Below are 18,638 nucleotides of genomic sequence, written 5' to 3'. Positions count from 1 at the left end.
GGAGACTACGATCGTTTTCTGAACGAGGGTTCCATAAGAGCTGGCCGAGTATTTTACGGTTATTCGGGCGGCGTCAGAGGAACCGGACATCTCTTGCATACCTTTTTTATTTTATTTTGAAATTCTCGTATAGGCAGAATATCATTCAATGATCTTTCCAATTCAAATCCACATGTATATCACAGGTTGTATAGTAGTACAGTACACAAAAAAGGACAAGAGAAGAAACAGTATCCTGGGGATGTTGGCAGTCCCCAGCCAATCCCGATCCATAGTCAATCGGGTAGAGGTAAAGATAGAAATGAGAATAACGCCTGAAATGCTCCCTGTACACCCTCCCTAGCGCTCTCAAGCCGTAGTCTTGAAGCCCAACGGCGCCAGTATCCGCTCCTGAGCCACCTGGTTGGCCGCATGGCCGCCCTTCTCCAGCGAAATGGCACCGATCACCGCGTACATCGTGTGGGTGAGGACCAGGTCAAGCCCGGAGGTGGTCAGATTTTGGGGCTGACGAGAATATATGTTAGCCACGTAAAGTCACAGGCGGGACGTAGCATATCCCTCTGGGATCAAGGCAAAACTTACCTTTCTCGGGCTCCACCGCAGAACCTTCTGCAACTCGTACTTCTGCGCCAGTTCCGCCATCTGCGTCTTGCTGATCAAGAAGTCCTTCATACCCTGAGACAGGTTGTTCAGGCCATCAAGAGCCGGGTGCGTGAAAGGCTCACGGCCGTGAGCATCGGGGGTCGCAGCATTCGCGGCGGTGCTGGGGCTCTGCACGAGCGCCAGCGAAGCCTGCAGCTGAACAATTCGCTTCCCTATAAGATCAAATACGCCTCGTTAGCGTGTGTCCCAATTGACCGACTCGGTTCGACCCAGAGTCAAACTAGGATCAGATCAGGTGAGATCAGACTTACCCAAGAAAGCCAACCGATCATTGAAACCTCTCCGGCCCTGATCGAAACTCTTATGCGTCACCGCCAGCCACTTCACCTCGTCGGACAAGACCTTGTCGCCGTCCTTGCCGAGCATGCGCAGGTAGAACTCGTCCAAGGCCTTGGGGTCGGAGTTGACAGGATATTCTTGTCGCCGCGAGTCGAACCGCAAGCTGAAGGGGGCCTTCGCGCGCGGCGGCGTGTATGACCAGCGGGGCTTGTTCGCGTAGTCGACTGGGGAGGACGCCTCCTGCTCGGTCGAGTATGCACGCCGGGAGAGAAGAGCGGACGACGAGACGACGGGGGCGGCGAGGGTGCGACAGGCCGAGCAGGAGACGGTCCTGGCCGCTCGCGTGGATAGCATTGATGCCATTGTGTGGATCGAGAAAAAAGAGACCGACTGGGAGGGTGCGAGAGGGTCGTTGGGGGGAGTTCACGCTGAGAGAGCGAGGGAGCGATTGGAATTCCGTTCGGGATGGATCATTGGGAAGATTTCGGAGGTGCGACGCTAGTCTCGTTTGGGTTGGATTTGTAGACACCTCAGGTATCAATATCCAATGCTCTCGGACAGATATTCAAGGCCATTCATCTTTTAGACAATATCATCTTCCAGGTAACTCTGTAGAAAGACATGAGGCGGAGATAGTACGCTATTATTTTACTCTCCAAGGCTCCACTTTGCAGTCGTCCAGTCTTGAAAACTACATTTACCCTCTTCCATGTCAACCACCCCGTCCTTGCCATACCCTGAGGTACTGACGGACTGGCTTCCTACATCCGTTTGTAATGGTCCGATTAGGGATATAATCTGGTCTTTACTTGACCGCTTCATCCAGTCCCACCGGGTCAATTTGTGTGTGTTTTGTAGATAATGGGGAACATGATTGCTAAAACTTTAGAGGCCATTGAATCTCCAAACCAACATGTTGCAGCGGTCTCCAGCCGTATCCATCTCTAGTCTTCTTCTGAACAACACCAGCATCAGCATCGTCTTGCCTATAGGTCATGCTATGAGCTGTGACGAAGACAGGCACATCACAGAAACGCGGCCTTGCACCATCTCGATCCGTACCACGACAACAACGAGTATATTTTGAAACCCATCGTGGCTAATTTCTTCCCCCCACGGCGATATGAGGTGGGACAAGCCTAACCCCCAGTTTTACTCACCACCTTAGACAATAAACACCTGCAGCAGCCCACCGGATAAGCCTCGGCAGATAGCATCAGAACCAGCGGTAAGTAAGTAAACAGCCGTTTGCAGAAAATCTCCCGGCACGATACAGTATGCATGGTCCACGGTAGCACCGCTGTTCCGGTTACCCAGGCCATTGCGGGTGCCGATAAACGGCTTTAGAATGGTCGGGGATGGAGACGGGTAGTTTTTGGGCCAACTACAAGAAGCACCCCGAGGGCTTCGGGGGTTTCGTCGTGGAGTTCAACGTCCGCCTGTGGCGGCTGCTGAAGCCAATGCTTGTCGCTGCGGTTAGAAAGACCGTGCTTTGTATATAGATTAGAGTGGTGCGTTGATCTCATTGAATTGTCCCCCCGATTGTTTAAGTGAATCGATGGCTCACACGCCGCTAATACTGCTAGCCGGGATACCTGCTAGAGCTCTCCCGGCCTCTGGCGCAAGCCCTAACGCCGCCCTATCAATTGAGGTGGGATTTGCGCGACCAGGTGGTGTTGAGGCCTCCACGTGTTGGTTGTTTGGTAAATGATATCCACTGGAATGGAGCGGTGCAGGGCTCATCTGGGGCCGATGTGTTTGCTTCTTAGACCGCAATTTCGGAACTGATTGATCGGGGCCCCAGCTTTGCGAAATTCTGTTAGTGAAGGACGTCGGACAAAGAGACAAAAAGGAAAGAGGAACGAGAGAAGAGATAAGATATGAGTCTTAATATCGCAGGAAGATACGGCAAAAGGGATCAAGGGTAAAAAACCGATCCCTCTGTCCGTAACAATGCCTTTGTATACTCCACTTAGTAGCCAATCGGAGGGCTCTTCGTTTTCTCGAACTGCGAAGACCCTGTTTGCGTTGGAACACCGCTCCACGAGCTCCCGTGAGGAACTCGACTGGTCCACACAGCGGATGCAAAGCAAAACGCCCCGGGCTCCAGGAAGCAAGCAATGAAACCGAGTTCAGAGCGTTGTGACGGGAGGGAAAAGAACGGATGTCGGAAACAAACTAGAAGAGATATTCCCCTAGCAATTACCACGAGAGTTCAGAAGAGGAAAGAGAAGGAAGAGACGAAAATAAGAACTGCGAATCTTCTCGGGCTATGAATACGACGCAAGGAAACCGCATGTTGGCACCGCAAGTAGGCTACCGGCGGAATGGCTGCAGGAATCCGGGGAGCTCATCCACCCGAGACCGAGGGTATCACAAGGCCCGTTGCTGCAAGGTTGAGAAGACTAGGATGATGGCCGGGGAACTGGGCTGTGGCGGAACAAATGCAAAGACGTTGGGGACGTCCACGCTCTCCATCCCCCAGTCAGTGCTAAGTTTAGGACCTGGAGAGCAGGTTCAAGCGATAGCACCGGTTTGCGCACCCCGATTTTCTGAGTTATACGTCCAATTTCTCATCGGGCCCTTGCAGGGTAGAGCGATCAGTCCTCCTCCGCCGGAGTCTAATCGCTTATAGTAATAGCCATCTGAAGGTCGTAATGGCCTTTTCCACGCGGCCCTTTCCCGTGCCGTCGGATGGTTGCTGGGTTGCTGGGTTGGCGGTGTATAGAGGCTGGAGCATTTAAACAGCGCAGTCGAGCCAATCTGTCTGGCAAGAAACCTAAATCTTGCTTTGCCAGGATCAGTATCTTCCCACTGTCATAAGGAAGAACACAACATCTGTCACCCTCTTGACACCTGACCCTCACTACCTCCCACAACGTCCACCATCTTGTGTATCCCTCGCTTCCATCCAATCCCGACCCATCAAATCCGCACGCTTCGTGCTCTGGAAACATGGGGCCCGTCGTCGATCCTCTGCTTATTCGAAACCCTACCCGGACAGCCTTACAGAACAGATTCCAGGGGCGGGAAAATATCGGCGTAATAGTGTTCTCCGTGCAAGACCCGCCGTCTCCCCGTCCGTTCCCACCGAACCCTCCTCCAAGTCCCGCTTGACTTTGCATCGATCTGGAACCCCTGGAAGGGTTTACCCGGAGTGAACCATAGGTGGAAATTGGTATGTTGGAGCAGGTCGCACGTTTGGGCCAAGTCTTGAGTTCGCCAACGTTCCAGTGCTGACCCCTGTCACAGAGCACAGATAAGCAAATTAATGACCGCCGGTATTTCAACTTGAAACCGGAGGAGAACGATTGGACACCATAATAGACGGGTTACAAAGATGCATTGGCATGTTTTCGGTGATTGGCTTTAGACAGTTAGAAGAATGAGGAGAGACAGAGTCGCGAGCGGTGAGACCGTGTAATTGCATTAGCTGATAATCAACCATCAAAAGAACCCAGAGCCAACGTGCTTTCCCGCTATCTATAAAAGCATCGAAGCACTTTCTTCCTACCATAAAACAGTCAGCACCGGATGACTACCCGGCTGTTTCCATCCTGGGTTGTTTAAAAAACCACAACGAATACCGGACGTGGAAAATTTAAAGATCAGCCTTGATTGACACTGGTAAAATATACTGCACGAAGAACAATTTTATAAGAACAACACTAGGAAAGGGGTAAAAGAAAGAACACCACTCGAAGGTATGACACATGAAACTTAATACAGAAGCGCAAGGGAAAGGGCAGTGATTGTGCTCAGGCCCACCACAGTCCAGCCCGACTTGATGACCTGCTGGTTAGTGATACCAATGCAGAGATCCCAGATCAAGTGACGGACGCCGTTCATGCAGTGGTAGGTGAAAGGGAGAGCAGCGACAGTCTTCAGGATAACCTTGGCAGCGAGGGGGAGGGCGCCGAAGGCAGCGGCCATGGAGGCCGACTCCAGGTGCCAGCCCAGCAGGGGAGAGGCGAGGTAAGCCGTGGCGAAAAGGTACAGAGGGCCGGACATGACGAGACCGGTGATACGGTGGATAGAACTGCCGATCCAGGTGATCTGGGGCTTGTAGATGCTCAGGTGGGGGGAAACCGGACGGTTCAGGCGCTGCTGGGCGAGGATCTTGGTGGGGTCTTGGTTGTTCGTGGTCGACGCGGTGAATCTGTCAATATCGATCAGTATACTCTTGGCATGAAGTTGAGAACGTTGTGTCTCTTGTCCCGTCGCTGATGGGAGGTCTCGCATGACGTCGATTATCCCTGTCGCAATGCGACCGATTGCACCGACCAGACCGTCGCATTGGCACAAGAGACTCGGAAATCATCATCACCCACCTCGTCTGGACATTCCTTCCCATCGCAATGGTGGCCGGGGAGGCAGCATTCATCGCCGCCCACCGCATAGCGTAGGGCTGCTGGACGGCGACTGGATCACGAATTAGTTTGAGACCCCCGAATTGCACGCGGACAAGAAAGAACATACGCCGTCGCAGGGACTGTTGAGCGACCTTCTGGGAAAGCATGATGAAGATAGATATGACACCTGAGTCGAGAGTGGAGCAGCAGCAGGCAAGGAGAATACCGTTGTCGTCGTCAACGAGAAAGTCCAAAAGGCGCCTCGAACTCCCGATCTGTGTCGGAATCGCGGGTCGGACTACCTCGGGTTGCGCTGTGGTCACGTGGATTCGGCATTATTGTCGCAGCGCAGCCAATCAGCGGCTGCGCATTACCATGTCGGAGAATTCTTCTTCCCACACTCACCGCCCTCGTCACGGGATTGCCCTATATAACATTTTCGACCGCTGTTTTTCTTCCTGTTTTTTTTCTTCCTTCTCTACGGGTCTCCGCCCACGTCGGCCACCATCACTGGGATGAGGTCGACGTGCTAAGCATCTCTCACTGATTTCGGCATTCTGTCGCGATCGCCGAGAGGCATGAGAACCCCAGAGGGACTCCCGTCGTTAATCGCCCATTCTTCTCTCGTCAATGAGACGTAAAGGGTTTCATATCAGGGTCACATCGCCTATATACTATACTTTATGTTGGCATTTCCGTAGATCAGTAGGATGGGTTGAAATGGTCACGTAGAACTGGACCATCATATTTTCGTCGAGTACGGAGCAAAGCCGATCAGTTTTGGGGTCTGCTCGCAACGGGCAGGTTCGTGGGTCTACCCGACGGGTCCGCCAACTGGCAATTCGAGCCCTGGGAAATCACTGCCCTATCATCCTGATGCTTGTGTGCAGTGACTCCAGTCCTAGCAAAGTTGCTGGTGTGTTCTCAAACAGTAACATTATCAAGCTACGTCTCATGCTCCCTACTTCGCGGTGTGGAAGATATACCATGATCTAAAAGATGCCTCCGGCGGATAGGCTTATTAGCTCGTTTCATAAGAACAATCCATACCCTCCTTCTAATCGGTTTCTTGTTTGCAAGTCGTGCTCCATAGTATTGTTGCGTCTTTCCATTTTTCTTGGTCACTTGGAGTATGAGTCCATCATATTTGCATCCTACCTTGTAGAACACGGCAACTGTCTTCATTCTATATCTACCGAAGATTTCTATATTATAATGACTGCTTTGTGAATGTTTCAAATACTCAGACAGTGAAAAAGGACAAGAAATTAATATTTTATCCTTTGTCACTGCTTTCGTACATTGATAGGTACATAACCTTTTGTAGGTTGTCTAGTAGATCAAAGAGAAGCCTGTCACTTTACACATTCTGCCCGATCACACGAAAGTACCCAAGAACCAAGTGCCTACTCAACAGATTGGGCTGGACGTTCTCCGCCAGAGAAGCATCGTCGACTACGACACCATGGACGAGGATGGTAAGTAATCTACATACAAACCGTCGGACGTATAAAGACAAGCCGAGTATATTCACCAGTCTCCAGGGGTTAAAATAGGTGGACCATTTAATGGCTGTACCTCCAACCATCAGGATAGAACCACCAGGATGGATAAGGTGTTGACCGTCTCGCATTAGCCCAAACAATCGTATACGCCGAGCTCTCCAAGCGCCGGATTCAGACTGAGCTACCCTAAGACCCATTTGTCAATTCCATGGTTGTTGACGTTGATGGTGTCTGACGAGGACAAGAAGAAAGTCTGAATTCCTTAAGTAAACCCATCGACCAAATATAAATAAATTCTTTCAACCATCACTATACGTTGCATATGGTCAAAACGAAGGCATCAAGTTAGGGCTAACCAGTGACGTCGGAGCCGAAGCTCAGCGCATGTCGGGATCATGACTTGCCGGGTTGGATAGGGCGGTCTTGGTATGATAATTCGTCATCTTCCTCTCTCTTTCCTGACTTCTTGCTCTTTCAACCACCTCCCCTCCTCCACCAACGTCCTCAATTGGTGTATTCAACAAAGACAGATGCACTGTGATCACAGTGTATTCAACGGCCAAGAAGAACAGAGTGTCCTCAGCTCGTGAATCATCAGTATTCGGTGCTGATTGAACAGCCTATTGATTGTTCTCATTACTATTATTATCCAAGGGCTAAGCGTTATTTTCTGACGGGACCCCAGACTTGGCCTAGTGTTTATTTTTATTTATTTTTTCATTGGATTATCACTCGTTCAATTTGGTCTTTGTTACGACTATTGATCGACCTGTGCGTGCGCCTTGCGGCACTCCGGTCTGAGATGCCGCTGACGCAGCGCCTGCGGTGCAGGGCGCATTTGTTCGATTCGTATTCCTTCCGGTCATCCTCCCTCCGCCCCTCCACCTGGCGAGAAGCTCGATCTGGTATTGCTCTTCTTCCTCGTGTTCGTTTGTCCTCAACTCCACTTCGTGTTTTGCGGACATCCTCGACAACGCTGTCCCGTGCCGGCTATTATAAGAAGTCCGGTTCCCTCCCTGTCTCCCTTTCCTCCGCCTCCCCCCGCCTGCTTCCGCCCCCTGCTTGCATCACATCCACCACCACCACCACCACCCCCGTCACCCTCCCTGCCATGGTCGAGCAAACCAGAGGCCACGGTGGCCACCATCACCATCACCATCACCACCATGGCAGCAATGTCTACCTTACCTCCTCGAACACCCACGACGCGGGCGTCCGGATCACGCGGATTGGTCTCGTGGCCAACCTGGCCATGGCCATTGGCAAGTTTATTGGAGGATACATGTTTCACTCGCAGGCCCTGGTGGCCGACGCCTACCATGCGTTGACCGATCTGGTGTCGGATTTTCTGACGTTGGGCACGGTCGCCTGGTCGCTCAAACCCCCGAGTGAACGCTTTCCGAGTGGCTACGGGAAAATTGAGAGCATTGGCGCGCTGGGCGTGAGCGGCCTGTTGCTGTGCGGAGGTGTCTTTATGGGGTTGAGTTCCGGCCAGGTGCTGCTCAGTCAGTTCTATCCCCAAGCCGCGGAGACAATGGCGCATCTGGGAGTCCTCGGTCACGTCCATTCGCATTCGCATAGCCACGGGATCGACGCGTCGGGTCCTAGCATCCACGCGGCCTGGCTCGCGGCTGGGTCCATCGTGGTGAAAGAATGGTTGTATCATGCTAGTATGTCTCACTCCCGTCTCCTTGATCTGTCCCCCGTCAGCAACGCATGCTAATACGTTCATGGTTCTCTAGCTATGAAAGTCGCGACCGAACGCAAGTCCTCAGTCTTGGCCTCCAACGCCGTTCACCACCGAATCGATTCGTTGACGAGTATCGTTGCCCTCTGCACCATTGCCGGCACCTACGTCTTCCGGGATGCCTCGTGGCTGGATCCCGTGGGCGGGCTTTTAATTTCGCTGATGGTCATCAAGGCGGGATGGGGTAACACTACGGCGTCGCTCCTCGAGCTGGCGGATACCACGGTGGATGACGAGATCAAGACCTCGGTGCAGAAGGCTGCCGCCAAGGTGATCGGGAAGATGCGCGAGGGCGACGCGATTCAGGTCCGCGCCGTCCAGGGGATGAAGTCCGGGCAGAACTACCTGATGGACATGGAACTGGGGGTGCCCGGCACATGGCCTATTGCGCGGTCGCGCGAGATCGAGGAGAGCGTGCGGTCGGCGATCGGAGTGGCCGTGCGAGGTGTGAAGCGCGTCAAGATCCGCTTTGTGCCCATTGAGCACGAAGAACCCACCTTCTCCGAGGAGTTCATCTCGACGGAGGATGTCTCCGAGCGCACCCCGGAATCGGACGAGGGCGCCATTGATGCGCAATTCGAGGGGCACACTCATGACCATGACCATGACCACACCCACGACTCTACCCGCAAGCGACGTTGATTTTTCGTTATAGTGGCATGAGTTCGTGTCGATTGTACATTTCTTTTGCATTCGGACCTCGAATTGACGGGTCATAAGATACCCCCAGGGCTGAATTGGTGAGCCGAAGAAGTCCGGTTGGAATAGACTCGGATTGGAGAAAATACTAGATGGCAATCGACTCATGATAGACCGACATGATCACATACCGACATAGTTGGTCATCTGTCTTGTCAATAGATCGTATACACCACGATATACATGCTAAATATTATACCCACGAGTCCAGACATCTAATGAGTTAAGGTATAGACTAGACAAACCATGCCGATGCTCAACATTCGATGATACCATTGCTGTTCTAGAGCTAGACCGGTAAATAGGCATATTAACCGGTTAAATGCGCGGCAGTGCCAGTGGGGGATCCACTTAGTATCCAGATTCCACTGCCCACTTCGGTTGATATCATATGTGGCAATGGTCAGAACTTAGAAGCTTCCATCGTGTTAGCTCATCCCTGGGGGTGTTTTCACTGTGGCGCCGTCTTCCGGTGGGAAGGAGGGCGAGATGCGATCGTCTTGGACTGGGTAAATAACCGGTACATCAGAGCGGACGATCATTATAGTGCTGTGTGGTATATGGAGGAAGATAAATTGTCTAACTTTCCTCGTGGAACTTTATCCACGGCCTCACACTTTCTTTTTCTTTCCTCTTTCTCCCTCTCTCTCTCTCTCTCTCTCTCTCTCTCTCTCTCTCTCTCTTACATCGTAATACATTCCATGTATCTCACTTCCTCTTAATACATCCACATATCAACCCCATCTTATCAACAAATACCCGCACAACGACGTCATCACCGCAACATCCCCCACCATCCCACCCCGTCCGCTATCCCACCCTCACCTTTCCTCCTTCAATCCACCTCTAAATCAACATAATACACATATTTTCCGGCCAATATGACTTCCGGCCCATTATACATCGGGTTCGACCTCTCGACCCAACAACTCAAAGGCCTAGTCGTCAACTCGGACCTCAAAGTTGTCTACGTCTCCAAATTCGACTTCGACGCTGACTCGCGCAACTTCCCCATCAAAAAGGGCGTCCTCGTCAATGAAGCCGAGCACGAGGTTGTCGCTCCAGTCGCCATGTGGCTGCAGGCCCTAGATGGCGTTCTCGAAGGCCTGCGCGACCAGGGCCTCGACTTCTCCCGCGTCATGGGCGTCAGCGGCGCCGGCCAGCAGCATGGGAGTGTCTACTGGGGGGAGAATGCTGAGATCGTGCTGAAGAGTCTCGACGCGGGCAAGTCGCTTGAGGAGCAGCTCAGTGGGGCCTTTTCGCACCCGTATAGTCCCAATTGGCAGGATTCGAGTACCCAGCGTGAGTGTGATGAGTTTGATGCCTGTCTGGGGGGCCCAGAGGAGTTGGCCCGTGTGACGGGGAGTAAGGCGCATCATGTGAGTTTCCTGCTTTTACTACCTTGTTTTTGACGAGTAAGGTGATCATGGTGATACTAACCACATCGATAGAGATTCACCGGTCCCCAGATTTTGCGCTTCCAGAAAAAGCACCCCGACACCTACAAGAAGACCCTCCGCATCTCTCTGGTGTCCTCGTTTCTGGCGTCGCTCTTCCTGGGTCGGATTGCACCGTTTGACATCTCTGACGTCTGTGGCATGAACCTGTGGAACATCAAGAAGGGCGACTTCGACCAGCGGCTGCTGCAGCTGTGCGCGGGCAGCTTCGGGGTGGACGACCTGAAGCGCAAGCTTGGCCCCGTCCCCGAGGACGGCGGATTCCACCTTGGAACGGTCGACCGGTACTTCCTGGAGCGGTACGGCTTCAATCCGAGCTGCACGGTCATCCCGTCGACGGGCGACAACCCGGCGACTATCCTCGCCCTGCCGCTGCGGCCGTCCGACGCGATGGTCTCGCTGGGCACATCGACGACCTTCCTGATGTCCACGCCCAGCTACCAGCCCGACCCGGCCACGCACTTCTTCAACCACCCCACCACCGCGGGACTCTACATGTTCATGCTCTGCTACAAAAATGGCGGCCTAGCCCGCGAGCAAATCCGCGACGCCATCAACGCGAAACTGGGCCCCAACGACAGTGACCCGTGGGCGCACTTCGACCGCATCGCGCTGCAGACCCCCGCCCTGGGCCAGAAGGACCCGGCCTCCGACCCCATGAAGATGGGCCTGTTCTTCCCCCGCCCGGAGATCGTGCCGAACCTGCCCGCCTGCCAACGGCGCTTCACCTACCAGCCCCAGGACGGCCGTCTGCACGAGACGGCAGACGGATGGGATCGGCCGGCCGACGAAGCGCGCGCCATCGTCGAGAGCCAGCTCCTGTCACTCCGGCTGCGGTCGCGCGAGCTGACAACCAGCCCCGGCTCGGGGATGCCGGCCCAACCCCGCCGGGTGTACCTCGTGGGCGGCGGGTCCAAGAACAAGGCAATCGCCAAGCTGGCGGGCGAGCTGCTGGGCGGCAGCGAGGGGGTGTACAAGCTGGAGATCGGGGACAACGCGTGTGCCCTGGGAGCGGCCTACAAGGCGGTTTGGGGCATCGAGCGCACGCCGGGTCAGACGTTCGAGGACCTGATCGGGAAGCGATGGCACGAGGAGGAGTTCATCGAGAAGATCGCGGACGGATACCAGCCGCGGTTGTTTGCGCAGTACGGTCAGGCGGTAGAGGGATTCGCGAAGATGGAGCATCAGGCGGTGGAGGAGGCGAAAAACCAATGAATTTCTCTTTGTTTAAAATCATATATATATATATATATATATATATATATAGATAGATATACTCTACGATATATAATAGTTGATCGGCATGATGTCAGGCATGGATGCGCTGTCCTGGGAGACAGTTGGATCGGTGCCTGAAACGGCGGGCAGCCAACCGCCCGGTCGGGAAAGAATCATAAAAAACCCAAGTTTGGAACACCAGTTGATCTTTTCAACGCACAACAATCGCTTTATAGAAATGCTTTGTTTGATAGTCTAGATTCTCATTCTCTTTCCTATTTGACTCCCTTTTTATTCTATTTTGATTAGATATTTCTATCCCATTTACCCGAGAAACTGGATCGGGCCCAGACTGGTTAGACCGGGATTTATTATCATCGGTCTCGTATTATCATTTTATTCCTGATTATCATCCAGCATAATTCTTATTCCATCATCCCACCTTTCTTTCTCTTTCTCCTCCGACTCACTCTTTCTCCTTCCATCTCTCTCCTTCTCTCTCTCTCTCCTCTCCTCTCTCCCTCTATCTCTCTGTCCTTTTTGAGTCCCGTCCCCTAGAAGACTCTGAAGGCAGGCTGGTCGAAGATGGAAGAACAGGTATGTTTATTCTTTCTCTTTCGTCGATGTGCTCTGGTCTTGTTCGGTCAAATTATGGGGAGAAAAAAATCCCCCCCACCCCCCGTCTCCGTCTCCCCTCGTGCCCCTCTATGCCCCTCCACTCCATTGATGTTTGATTTTCTTATGGATCATGGAGAAAGAAGGGGGAAATGAAGAGACAAGAAACAATTGGTTAAATACTAATTCCCCCCGTCAGGTAGCAAGCGCCATCGAGATCGCCTCCAACCCTGCTTCAGACCATGCCCTGAAAACCCAGGCCTTCGACTACCTCTATCAACTTCGCTCCGATCCCTCCGGTTGGCAGGTCTGCCTTACCCTCTTCACCAAAACCCCGAAACACTCCGAGATTGTTCGTCATGCCGCGTTGGAAGTGGTCAACAGTGCGGCCCAGGCCGGTCTGATCGACCCGCAGGCTTTGGGCTACGTCCGGGACGGCCTGATGACCTACCTACGCCAGAGCTTCGGCCCCGAGAATGCCACCCCCGACGGCCCCGCCATTCAAAATAAGATCGCCCAGACCATCACCTTCCTCTTCTCTGCTCTCTACGCGAGTGGGTGGGAGTCCTTCTTCGACGACCTCTTGACCCTGACCTACTCGAGCCCCGCCAGCACCTCCCGAGACAACCCCCGCGGCATTGTCTTCTACCTCCGGGTCGTCCACGCCATCCACGACGAGATCGGTGATGTCCTCCTTTCCCGCTCGCGCTCCGAGCAGGACCGCGCCAACTCGCTCAAGGACCTGATCCGCGTCCGGGACATGCAGAAGATTGCCAGCTCGTGGCAGGAGATTCTCTCGAGCTGGAGCGAGGTCGATGACCAGATTGTCGAGATGTCCCTCAAGGCAGTGGGCAGCTGGGTCAGCTGGATCGACATCGGCCTCGTCGTCAACCAGACCATGCTGGACCTGCTCTTCCGCCAGCTGAGCCGCGCCCAGAAGCCAGAGCTGCGCTCCGGCGAGGAGAAGGTCCGCGACGCTGCCGTCGACGTCTTCACCGAGATCATCGGCAAGAAGATGAAGGCCGAGGACAAGGTCGACATGATCATCTTCCTCAACCTCGACTCCATCGTCGCCCAGCTCTCCGCGAGCCCGCCGCTCTACGAGAACCGCTTCACTTTCAAGTACGACACCGACCTGGCCGAGACCGTCGCCAAGCTGGTCAACATCACCGTCATCGACGTGGTGCGCGCTCTGGAGCAGGACCACACGGCGCCCGACTACCGCGATAAGGCCAACGGCCTCCTCCAGGCCTTCCTGCCCCACATCCTCCGCTACTTCTCCGACGAATACGACGAGGTCTGCTCGACCGTCATCCCCTCGGTCAGCGACCTGCTCTCCTACCTGCGCAAGGTTGCCAAGTCCAACCCGGCCGCCGCCGCCCAGCACTCTTCCATCCTCCTGCCCATCCTCAAGGCCGTCATCGCCAAGATGCGCTACGACGACACCTCGTCCTGGGGTGACGACGACGAACAGACCGACGAGGCCGAATTCCAAGAGCTCCGCAAACGCCTGGGCGTGCTGCAGCAGATCGTCGCCACCGTCGACGAGCCGCTGTACATTGGAGCTGTGTCCGAGGTGGTGGCCACCACCTTCGAGAACATGCGTCAGTCGGGGGGACAGCTCGACTGGCGCGATCTAGACCTCGCCCTACACGAAATGTTCCTGTTCGGCGACATCGCCGTCAAGGGCGGCAGCCTGTATGTCAAGGGCGTCCCGCACAACCCGGCGGCGGAACGATTGACCGAGATGATGATGCGCATGGTCGAATCTGGTATTTTCCCTCAAGAAGAGAGTAAATTCTTCCCGTTACTAACATCTACGTGTTCAGATATCCGGTCATTCACACATCCCGCCACCCAGCTGCAGTACATGGAAATCTGCGTGCGCTACAGCTCCTTCTTCCAGCAAAACGTCAACCTCATCCCCGGCGTGCTCGAGAGTTTCCTCCAACTGGTCCACCACCCCGTGCAGAAAGTGAGGACCCGATCGTGGTATCTCTTCCAACGGTTGATGAAGCAGCTGCGTTCCCAGATCGGCAACCTGGCCCAGACCGTGGTCGAGGCCCTGGGGGATCTGCTGGTGATCCGGGCGGAGGTGTCCGCCGACGGCGATGACGGCGACGAGATGTCCTCGGAGGACCACGAAGGATCGGCCGACGCCGTCTTCAATAGCCAGCTGTATCTGTTCGAGGCGGTGGGCATCATCTGCTCGACGCCGGCCGTGACGGCCGACAAGCAGGTGCTCTACGCCCAGTCGGTGCTTACCCCGATCTACAACGACATCCAGAATCATCTTGGCGCAGCCAAGGCCGCCGACGAGCGCGCCCTGTTGCAGGTGCACCACGACATCATGGCGCTGGGGACGCTGGCCCGCGGATTCTCAGACTGGATGCCGGGCGTCAGCTCTCCCAGCCAGCTGCCCGCCCCGGAGGTATCCGAGGTGTTCGGCCAGTCCTCGGAGGCGGTTCTGGTCGCGCTGGAATCTCTCAAGTCATCCTTCAACGTGCGAACGGCAGCGCGGTTTGCCTTCTCGCGACTGATTGGCGTGCTGGGATCCCGCATCCTGCCCCAGCTGCCGCGGTGGATCGACGGACTGCTGACGCAGACGTCGTCTCGGGACGAGATGGCTCTCTTCCTGCGACTGCTGGACCAGGTGATCTTTGGGTTCAAGGGCGAGATCTACGAGATTTTGGATACGCTGTTGACGCCGTTCTTGCAGCGGGTGTTCTCGGGGATCGCCGACCCGCCGAGCGGGACGGATGATGAGATTCATTTGGCTGAGCTGAAGCGGGAGTACTTGAACTTTTTGTTGGCGGTGTTGAATAATGATCTTGGGTCGGTCATTATTAGTGCCCGTATGTTCCCCTCCCAGCTCATATCCTTGCTCCCTTTTTTCTCTGGCTAACCAGTGCAGGAAACCAACCCATGTTCGACACCGTCATCACGACGATTGAACACTTCGCCAAGGACGTCGACGACTTCACGACGGCCAAGATGGCCTTTTCGGTACTGTCCAAGATGGGCAGCTCATGGGGCGGCCCGGACGTAGTGCCGGACGCATCGAACGGGGCAGCCCCGCAGCAAGAGGCCCTGACGGGCTTCAAGCAGTTCATGTTCACCCACATGTCCCCGCTTTGCTGGGCACTGCCCACCACGCCGTCCTTCAACTCCAAGGATGCGCAGGCGAAGCAGGTCCTCGCAGAGGCCGGCGGCCTGCAACGAACGATCTACAGCAAGACGGGGATGGAGTATGTTGAGTATCTGCGGACGGAGGAACTGCCCAAGATCGGTATGGGAGGAGAGCTTGTAGACGAGTTTACGGGGGCATTGATGCGGTTGGATGTGAGGGGGTTCCGACAGTTCTTTCCGGTGTGTTCCCTCCCTTCTCCCCCCTTCTCTCTCTATATTCATACTAACAGCAAGACAGTCCTTTATCCAGCGATTGAGCGCATGATTCTCCTTTCTTCCTACCTGTCACGTTTTTTCTTTCTCTACTTTCTCTCATATTATACCATTTTCTTTCTTTCCCTACTTTCCCTCTTTTTCCTCTTCCTTCCACTCGATCTCATGTTTCACTTGCTCTTAGATTCCCCCACGGTTTGGTTTGATGAGTGATGGATGCTGTGATCTTTGATTAAATTATCTATTGTTTTTTATTACTTGTTGTGTTCTCTTATTACTTGTTTCGCCATTAAATGCTGAACGGAAAATAAAAAGATACAGAAAGAAGAAAGGGAAAAAAGGTATATAGTTTGGATGGAGAAGAGAAATGGACGGATGGGGTGCATTTGCATGAAAACAGGCGTTTACAGTCTCCAAAAAAAAAAGAAAGAAAGAAAGAAGAAGAAAGAAAGATATATGCTTGCACTTGATGAGGGTACTGACTAACTTAAAGGATCTAATTCAATTCAGATTCAGATTCAGGATGAATGGATGATAGATGGTTTTATAGTATACTATATCAATTACTTACCTTATTTGGTTTGAGCTTTTACTTGGTTCTATATCTATCTATCCATCTCACTCTCCACGCCATATAATCAATGAGTTCTAAACTAGTTTTCAAATTCCATAATAATGCTACATTCAAAGACTCACTTCTATGTAAGCAGGAGAAATATCCCATGACCTCTTAAGTTGGGCTTAGCAACTTTCACCCCAGGTGTACACACTTAATATATCAAGAATGAGTGATATCTGTCTTGAAAGTTCAAATTGAGCAGGCTTTCCCTATTGATATCTCGGCAGCCCCCACTCTTCTCTACCTCCAGGTTTGCTTCCCTGAAAGTATTCACGTCAGCATCCCACAGTTGTTTGAACGCTCCCCAGCGATGCGATTCTTCAAATCGTCATTGTCTCCTTATAGTAGAATTCAAACACAGTTTACTCCTGATACACACACTCTTAGTAGTAGTAGTAGTAGTAGTAGTACCCTGTCTCAGCCTGCCTAACCAACTGGCCGCCATGCAGAATTAAGTCTGTCCGGAGAAACCTGCAGCCTATGTGGGGAGTGACTGCCACAGTAGCCAAGAAACAGAAACATGTCAAATGAAGAAAATAAATAGAGTGTGTGGAACTAAAATTAAGAAGTTTGGATATTTTACAAAACGATGCGGAAATGACACTAGGCGAGATATTCCTGTACGTATGTATACACCAAGAACATGGGACTGTTAACACCTTTATTCAAAAAGAGAGGAACATAAGTCAAGAAGGGTCAAAGGGTAGAATGGACAAACACCCGAAATGAAAGAATGGTAATAATAATAAAGATATCTATAATTAAGTCTTGAAATCATGTATAAAAAAAGGGGGGATAACAAAGAATCGAAGTAGTAAGTGTGATCAAAGAAAGAAGGGAACAAAATCAAGCAGACACAGTCTGCGTCGGGGCCTCTGCTGTGACATCTCTAGTCGCTCCCTCCTCGACGGTGATGTTGAGTTTCTCGATCCCGGCGTCGATGTCTGACTTTTGCTCTGTGCTGGTTGTAGTATCCGAGACAGGAATCTTTGTATCTCTGCTCACGCCGTTAACCTTACCCAGGATATGAACACAATCATCCTCGAACAGAACGGGGCCCTTGATAACCTCCTGCCGAGCCGCGTCATCACCCGCAGGTGTTGCCAGAGCGTCGCCGACAAGCGCACGAGCATCCTCGTCCAAAGCAGGCATATCCCCCCATTTCCAGTCGAGGTCGCCGCCGTATTGCTTGGGGATGCTGGAGGGGTGCATAAATGCCGACAGGGTGGGTTTTACTTCTGCGGCGGACAGGATGAAGATCTTGGAGGTTGTGCCGGGGTCGAACCACCGTTTGATCCATCCCCAGACTGTGGGGAAGAAGGCTGGGGCGCCGATGATCTGGAAGGATGTTAGTCGGGTTTCAAAGAGGTTCAAGGTAAGGGTAGGGTGGACGTACGAAAATCCTATCCAACGTCTCCGGATAATGCGCTGTAGCAAGCACACTCGCATCCTGCATATGGCCCTTCAGATTCCAGAACTGCTTCAGTCCCACCCCGTTCACATCCACAATGTTCGTCGAGGCAACGACAGGAGTCTCCATGTTCGGGCGCGGAAGCCGCGAGCAAAGCGGCATGACGAAGTTGAGCAGGTTTTCATATAGGGCGAACAATCGCAGCAGACGCTGCGGCACCTTGGACGACTGGTGCGTGTCGGCCGTGGCGGATTCGTTCAGGGTGGAGGTGTATTTGGCCATGTTTTTGCTGTCGAGGTGCTTGATTTCGAAGACGTAGATGGGGATGCCGCGGCGGTCGCGGTGGCCGGTCCATTGGGGGTACTATTTCACGTAGTTAGTGATTGATTCCAGGATTTGGGTGACCGATCTGAACGAGCAGTCCAATGTGAAGACGTACCATCCTCCTCGCAGCATCATAAGAATCAACCTCAATATTCTCATACAACTCCTCAATCGCATTCTCCTTCCTCCAATCCTCCGTATCCTTAAACTGCGCCCAAGCACCAGCGACATCAAACTTGCGCGCGCGCAAAAAGCGCCTGCCCAAAAATTAGCACATTAGCCATAATCCATACCTCTTCTCTACTCCTCAACACATCATATCAAAAAAACAAGTAAAGAAAGAAAAA

The 18,638-nt window shown here is 53.1% G+C and overlaps 6 protein-coding genes across 6 annotated transcripts; 3 read left to right on the top strand and 3 right to left on the bottom strand.

Moving 5' to 3' along the window:
• Window positions 1–143: 143 nt before the first annotated feature.
• Window positions 144–1,381, bottom strand: BDW47DRAFT_109729 (mitochondrial 54S ribosomal protein mL57). Its single transcript, XM_024813538.1, has 3 exons — window positions 915–1,381; window positions 583–815; window positions 144–504 (listed from the first exon to the last, which is right to left on the bottom strand). The coding sequence occupies exons 1-3, from the start codon at window positions 1,303–1,305 to the stop codon at window positions 349–351; spliced, it is 780 nt and encodes a 259-aa protein (XP_024669757.1). The 5' UTR covers window positions 1,306–1,381; the 3' UTR covers window positions 144–348.
• Window positions 1,382–4,331: 2,950 nt separating this feature from the next.
• Window positions 4,332–5,531, bottom strand: BDW47DRAFT_109725 (succinate dehydrogenase cytochrome b560 subunit). The gene is made up of 3 exons (XM_024813537.1): window positions 5,422–5,531; window positions 5,274–5,364; window positions 4,332–5,101 (listed from the first exon to the last, which is right to left on the bottom strand). The coding sequence occupies exons 1-3, from the start codon at window positions 5,459–5,461 to the stop codon at window positions 4,663–4,665; spliced, it is 570 nt and encodes a 189-aa protein (XP_024669756.1). The 5' UTR covers window positions 5,462–5,531; the 3' UTR covers window positions 4,332–4,662.
• A 1,757-nt stretch (window positions 5,532–7,288) lies between these two features.
• Window positions 7,289–9,490, top strand: BDW47DRAFT_109724 (cation diffusion facilitator family transporter). Its single transcript, XM_024813536.1, has 2 exons — window positions 7,289–8,469; window positions 8,542–9,490. The coding sequence occupies exons 1-2, from the start codon at window positions 7,602–7,604 to the stop codon at window positions 9,186–9,188; spliced, it is 1,515 nt and encodes a 504-aa protein (XP_024669755.1). The 5' UTR covers window positions 7,289–7,601; the 3' UTR covers window positions 9,189–9,490.
• A 392-nt stretch (window positions 9,491–9,882) lies between these two features.
• Window positions 9,883–12,036, top strand: BDW47DRAFT_109723 (xylulokinase). Its single transcript, XM_024813535.1, has 2 exons — window positions 9,883–10,624; window positions 10,697–12,036. Exons 1-2 carry the CDS (start codon window positions 10,127–10,129, stop codon window positions 11,915–11,917), a joined length of 1,719 nt encoding a protein of 572 aa, XP_024669754.1. The 5' UTR covers window positions 9,883–10,126; the 3' UTR covers window positions 11,918–12,036.
• A 302-nt stretch (window positions 12,037–12,338) lies between these two features.
• On the top strand, window positions 12,339–16,430 carry BDW47DRAFT_109722 (Ran GTPase-binding protein LOS1). Its single transcript, XM_024813534.1, has 5 exons — window positions 12,339–12,517; window positions 12,735–14,307; window positions 14,365–15,390; window positions 15,450–15,904; window positions 15,963–16,430. The coding sequence occupies exons 1-5, from the start codon at window positions 12,506–12,508 to the stop codon at window positions 15,987–15,989; spliced, it is 3,093 nt and encodes a 1,030-aa protein (XP_024669753.1). The 5' UTR covers window positions 12,339–12,505; the 3' UTR covers window positions 15,990–16,430.
• Window positions 16,431–17,402: 972 nt separating this feature from the next.
• Window positions 17,403–18,610, bottom strand: BDW47DRAFT_127791 (SEC14 family lipid-binding protein; the record flags this gene model as incomplete). The annotated part of the gene is made up of 4 exons (XM_024816765.1): window positions 17,403–17,894; window positions 17,953–18,330; window positions 18,407–18,548; window positions 18,606–18,610. The coding sequence occupies 4 exons, from the start codon at window positions 18,608–18,610 to the stop codon at window positions 17,403–17,405; spliced, it is 1,017 nt and encodes a 338-aa protein (XP_024669752.1).
• Window positions 18,611–18,638: the final 28 nt, after the last annotated feature.

This window comes from Aspergillus candidus, assembly GCF_002847045.1.
Source record: "Aspergillus candidus strain CBS 102.13 unplaced genomic scaffold BDW47scaffold_42, whole genome shotgun sequence".
Taxonomy (NCBI): Eukaryota; Fungi; Ascomycota; class Eurotiomycetes; order Eurotiales; family Aspergillaceae; genus Aspergillus; species Aspergillus candidus.
This window is presented reverse-complemented; position numbering and strand designations above follow the sequence as displayed.